Raw genomic sequence first — 6,002 nt, 5'->3', positions numbered from 1 at the left:
CAATGATGCCTGACAGCAATGAATACCTCTTCTATTGTTGTGTTCCTCAGTCAACCAGCCCTGGCTCTCTCATTCAGATAATTTCAGTCATGCAAGATAGTGGGATTGGTTAAGCCACGCCTTGTTTGGCTGTGAATAAAAACACACTGGAGCAAATAAAGTTCAAGGTAGCTTTACAGCTCTGGGTCACATTTCAGTTCAGCTAAGTGTATAAAAAGCACACAATGCCTAGCTGTTTGGCAGAAAGACTCTTGCACTACAGCAGCATAGTTCTGCATATAATATCCTGACGCAGTGAGTGCACTGCTCAGGAAACCCTCAAGGCAGTGGGCATGGCTAGTCAGGCCTCACCTGAGAAGTCTAGAAAATGCCAGTGTGAGACAAGTCATCCACAGAGCATCCTTTACCAGATCCTTAACAAAGAAGAGCAGGATGAGACCAGATGGCATCCCCAGTACTACCATCCTTGCTACTCGATATCAAGTGCTGGCTGTCCCTGCGAGGGCAACAGGAAAGTTGTCCTCAGAACTCCAGAAGTGACCTGCATGAGAGCTTCTGAAGTGCTCTTAAAGACTATAACTTTTATAAGAAACTTGCCTTCTTTTTATCATTTGCCCCAGGAGGATCAGGCACTTCTAGTACAACAGTGCTGGGCCCCTCTCTTTGTCTTGGGCCTGGCACAGGAGTGGGTGAATTTTGAACTGAAAGAGATTTCAGTCCCTAGTTTGTTGAAAAAAATCCTTCTCAATCAGTCTCTGACAGATAGTGACAAAGTGGAGAACTCCTCCCTGGGAGCATCATTAGTAGACGTTCAGAAGATGAAGAATTTCCTGGAGAAGTTCTGGAATTCGGACATATGTGCAAAAGAATATGCCTATCTGAAAGGAATTATTCTCTTTAACCCTGGTAAGTTCCATGGCAATATTTGTAGACAAATGCACAGCTAAGTGTGTGTCTAAAATATTTTAAAATCTATCTGCAAACAGATGTTCGGATTTTTAACCTGATTTCTGTCATCCTAGCTAACCACTTTCAAAATCAGCATTCAGCAATGTAATTACTTTTATTCCAAATTTACTTTGGGTGATATCTAGGTTTATATATGCTCACCCTGTCGCCCTTTGTAAAAACAAATGGCTTTAAAAAAGCCCTTTATTAAGAAATTATTAGGTCATATAAACTTATTGTGTCACTTAAAACTTTGATTTCCAGACTTATGGACAGAGATAATATAGCTGCATTAAATATGTGGGAGGGATACATGTATCCAATTTAATATTAGACGTATTGTAACAGGATTTCCTAAATACCCAAAATATTTATTAAGAGACAAGGTAGGTGAGGTAATATCTTTTATTGGACCAACCTCAGTTGATGAAAGAGGCAAGCTTTCGAGCTCCACAGAGATCTTTGTCAGGCCTGAAGAAAAGTTCTCTCTCACCAACAGAAGTTGGTCTAATAAAAGATGTTACCTCACCCACCTTGTGTCTCTCAGATCTTGGGACCAACATGGCTACAACATTGCAAACAATGTAAAATATTTATTGTTGAGAGCACATCAACAAATCAGACATCATACGTAAGCTGCGGGATCTGAGCATTGTGAGTAAGGCACCTATGGGATTCATTGTGTTGCAAGTTGTATAGTGTGTTTTTTTTTTTTTTTTTAAATATGTTGCAGTTTGAATTTAGCATTTTCTACATCACTGTTTTCACAGCTGGGTCCCTGTATAACAAACACTAGGAAAACTTAAAGTTATGATCTTCTCACTCCTCATGGTTAGGGAGAGAGACAAGTAAAGCTTATCCTTTGCGAAGGGGGTTGGCTACTTCAGCACCACAGAATGAATGAGTCAGGAGGGGCCTGATCCTAAGTCCCTTGAAGTAAAAGGAATGACTCCTGTTCACTCCAATGAGCTACGGATCAGGGCCTTGACTCCATCAATAATTACCATTCACGACACAACCATCCACAATGTGCTCTATTTGGGGCTGCCCCCAGAAGAACACTTGAACATGTCAGCTACAGCAAAATGTCTGTCCATTTAGTGACATTTCTTGCAAGAAGCATTGTAAAAGTATGTTTTAGAAGCAGCACTGGCTTCACGTGTGTTTTCAAGTGGAATTCGAGATGTGGTTTTCATTGTTAAGGCCCTTTAGGGCATCTTATATTGTCTTGTGTATCCTGGGATTGCATCTACATAAGAAAATTTGAACCAGTGGGATTTTTGCTTGCTTTACTGTGAATAATTTTTAGTTACTGAACTTCTGAAAATAAATCCACATTATGGGAGTGCAAAATCATACTGTGGTTTACAAACTTTAATTAGTTAACACACTTTGCCCCTCTGAAGAAAATATTCTATTGGGGAAACTGAGGCAGAGACATTAAGTGACTCGCTCAAGGCTAAAATTAGAATTTAGGAGCCCATGGCTCATATTCCTGTGCTCAGCCTACGAGGCCGTTCCTCCTTCCCCTTACCTATTTCAGTGCAGATTCATTTGTGTAGCTCTCATTATTATATCAGTAGTTCTCAAGAAAATTCCACTTGCCAAAAGGTATTCAGTACATAAGTTCAGCCACCTTTTGCATCTCTGCCTCTGCTTCAGTGCTTGATGCTTGGTCCAAACTTAATGCTCTGCAAGTCTGAGCTGTGAGTTTTGAACAATTCCTACCATCCATAGTGCTTACTACCCATGAGGGGGTTTTTGGGGGTGGAGGCAGGGTTGGGTGATGTCCAGGCAGGGTGCTCAGTGTTTCTAGAACCTACCAGAATGCCTCATGTTGCTGCACAGCAACTTCTCTAGCTGATTAAGGAGCAGAGTTTGTCAGGCTTTGAAGTTAATCCCCTCCTTGGCTGGAAGGATGATGGCTGTGATGCGGAGTCTTAAGAGCGTGCAGGAGAGTTTAAAGCCTGGAAAGGCAAGGCTGAGTGACTCAGTAGCAATGTTCTGCATTGCCAGACAGAATACTCAGAGTTGGTACTTATTTGTCACTCTCAGGGCCAATCTCAGTCTGTGGATTGGGCACAGACAGCATGCTCTGACCCTTGTGGAAAGGAAAAAGCCTCATATCACTCAATAACAATCCCTCCAATAAACGGCACGGCTGTGTTGACTCCAAAGGGAATACCAGTCACTTAAGATATCCCTAGTAAGGAGGTTAATGTCTTGGATATACAGCCTTTGCCAGGAGAAAATGTGGGGGGGAAAGAGGGTTAAGAAAATCCTCAAGGCTTCCTCTGGGATGTGGAGAGAGGGTAGGCTACTATGTAAATTATGGCCCAAATCCAAGGGAGTGGTTGGAAAACGCCCCACATATGTGAACTGTGAAGCTAAATTGCTCTCAATTACTTCTGACAGTGCACTGAGAAACAAACACAGTGATGAGACTGAAATAGTGAAAATAGCATTGTTATTACATCAGTGCCATCTGCGATGCTAATGTTAGGACCATGTCAGGGGTTCTCTTATAAATGTCATTTTTCAGCGGTTTATAACTTGGCTGGAGACACTTATACATCAGTGAATCTTATTGCACACGATCTCAAGCCAAGTGATTTCTTTGTATTAATATTTATAACGTGAAAACATTGGTTTGTTACATATAAAAAGAGGGAACAAATGAGAAAATGTAGCAAGTTTCAGGGGAAGAATCCATTCTGAGTAAATAAAGCGCTTGATATCTTAAAGTTAAGCATGTGCCCAAGTGCTTTGTTGGATCGGGGTCTTATACTGGAATAGTTAAGAGAAAGATCAGGATCCAGGTGATTATATTAAAGTAGCATGGATGAGATCCTCACCCTTGGTTCCGGCCCTCTTACAGCAGTAAAAGGGCCAGAGAGACATAAAAGGGTGTTAAAAGCCCCTTGGCTTACTGTGGGAGAATACCCCAGTGCAGGCACTGCAGTTAAACAGCTATAAAGCTGCCTTTTGAGAACCCCTTGCAACCTCTGGCATAGGGAGTGAGCTCGGGTGGGGCTGGGGACAGGACGGGTATGTTGGGGGTGGGTCACAGCATGCAGAGTTGCTGATTCTGGGCAGCACTGTGGCCCACAGGGCAACCCAGGAAGACTGCTGTAATTTGGGGTTTGTCTATACATGCTACAGCGGTGTGACTTCTAAAACACAGGGACTACAAGGATCAATGTATGCATAACACATTAGTGTGCTTTAGAAACCCCACCCCCACAGTGTGAATTACCCCACTGTGAAGACAAGCCCTTAGACAGGCCCCCAGGGCTGTCTAAGCTATGCTGGGGGCCTCTCCAGCCTCAGAAGCAGCTAAGGACTGGGAAGACACAAAGATGGTGTAAACCGGTGGTTCTCAGCCTTTACAGATGACTGTACCCTTTTCAGGAGTTTGATTTGTCTTGCGTACCCCCAAGTAGTTTTTAAGTGAAATGAAACTTACTTAAAAATCAGACATAAAATGCAAAAGTGCCACAGCAGACTATTACAAAAATCGCGTATTTTTTCATTTTTACCATATAATTATAAAATAAATCAACTGGAATATAAATATTGTACTTGCATTTCAGTGTATAGTATATAGAGCAGTATAAACAAGTCACTGTCTGTATGAAATTTTAGTTTGTACTGACTTCACTAGTGCTTTTTATGTAGCCTGTTGTAAAACTACGCAAGTATCTAGATGAGTTGATGTGCCCCCTGGAAGACCTCTGGGTACCCCCAGGGGTACACGTACCCCTGGTTGAGAACCACTGGTGTAAACCCACCTTAGCTACCTCTTCCCATGGGCTATAAGTTCTGTGCTGTCTGTCTTAGAGGTACAGCACAGAATCTGCCGCTGTCTGTTTAATCTAAGTCACTTCCCTAATATTGTCTTTTTTTTTTTTTCTAAAACTTCACTTTTAATATAATTGTCTGATTGCATTATACTGGGTTTTAAATACTACACAATGTTTACTAAAGCTACCTAAGCATGTTTTCCCATCTTTCTAAAATGAATAAATAAAACAAGATTTTTTTAAAAAAGACAATAAATACTCTTAGCTGGAGGGATGGATACAAACCATTACAGAGGATACTTCATAAACTAGTTTTACTCAAAAAAGCTTTCCTTGTTTTATTCCTGTTTTTACAGAACTGCCTGGCCTAAGATTTCGTCACTATGTGCAAACCCTCCAGCAGGAAGCCCAGCGCACTCTGATGGAATTTAGCTCAATGATGTACAACAGAAACCTAGGCAGATTTGCTTGGATTCTTGGGCTGCTCGCCAGCCTCAAAGCCGTTAATGCCGAGACTATTGCAGAACTCTTCTTCAGACCTATTTTAGGAGAGGTCAACCTAAATGAATTACTTCTAGAAACCCTGTATTTCAAGCAAGACTTACTTTAAAAACAAAACACCTTTTTGTGTTCCTAAATAACAACAACAAAGATTTAAGAGGGGGGAAAGTTTTATGGTCAATATATTAAAGGTAAACATAGTCAATTTTTAAATCTAACATAACATTACTATTTATTTTTTTTGTAAAACTAAATGTAATCATGTAAACTTCAGACTAAAAAAATATTAAATATCAGTTCATAAATCTATGTGCCATATCTGGAAGAGATTTGTCCTAACATACCACAAGGAAGTTTGAAAGATATTAACATCATCTCTAATTGCTGTAGTTCCAACTGTATTACTGTATTTCTAATGTTCATTTTCACAACCACTTAAAAAAAGTGTTTCCTACAAGCTGATTTGGCAGCATTTTTTGTTTTCAGAAAAACTGCTGAGTTTGACCCTACAATAGCCAGATCCCTCTGTTTATGTACCCATCCATCTTGATCAGTGATAGGGGCAGGGCTTATTCTTATTCTTTGTGGGATGTAATTCCCTAATCCCTACCAGCTTAAACCAGCACTCTTTTGCATTTGGCTGCTCCCTTAACTCCATCCTTTCTGACTCTTGATCTCACCTCTAGCCCCTCTTCTAGCTCTTCTCTGTCTGAGCCTGCCCTCCACTCCTTCTGGCATCTATCCCCACCC

General features: G+C 41.0%; 1 protein-coding gene across 1 annotated transcript; it reads left to right on the top strand.

Moving 5' to 3' along the window:
* Positions 1-332: 332 nt before the first annotated feature.
* On the top strand, positions 333-5,543 carry LOC112103058 (nuclear receptor subfamily 0 group B member 2-like). The gene is made up of 2 exons (XM_024194654.2): positions 333-906; positions 5,108-5,543. Exons 1-2 carry the CDS (start codon positions 333-335, stop codon positions 5,359-5,361), a joined length of 828 nt encoding a protein of 275 aa, XP_024050422.2. The 3' UTR covers positions 5,362-5,543.
* Positions 5,544-6,002: the final 459 nt, after the last annotated feature.

This window comes from Terrapene carolina, unplaced genomic scaffold (assembly GCF_002925995.2).
Source record: "Terrapene carolina triunguis isolate 2854851 unplaced genomic scaffold, T_m_triunguis-2.0 Scaffold42, whole genome shotgun sequence".
NCBI lineage: Eukaryota > Metazoa > Chordata > Testudines > Emydidae > Terrapene > Terrapene triunguis.
This window is presented reverse-complemented; position numbering and strand designations above follow the sequence as displayed.

Excerpts from the sequence above, each read along its gene's own strand:
- LOC112103058 (XM_024194654.2), top strand. The coding sequence starts at position 333 with ATGGCTAGTCAGGCCTCACCTGAGAAGTCTAGAAAATGCCAGTGTGAG. Across the intron at positions 907-5,107 it reads AATTATTCTCTTTAACCCTG|AACTGCCTGGCCTAAGATTT; the intron begins GTAAGTTCCATG and ends CTGTTTTTACAG.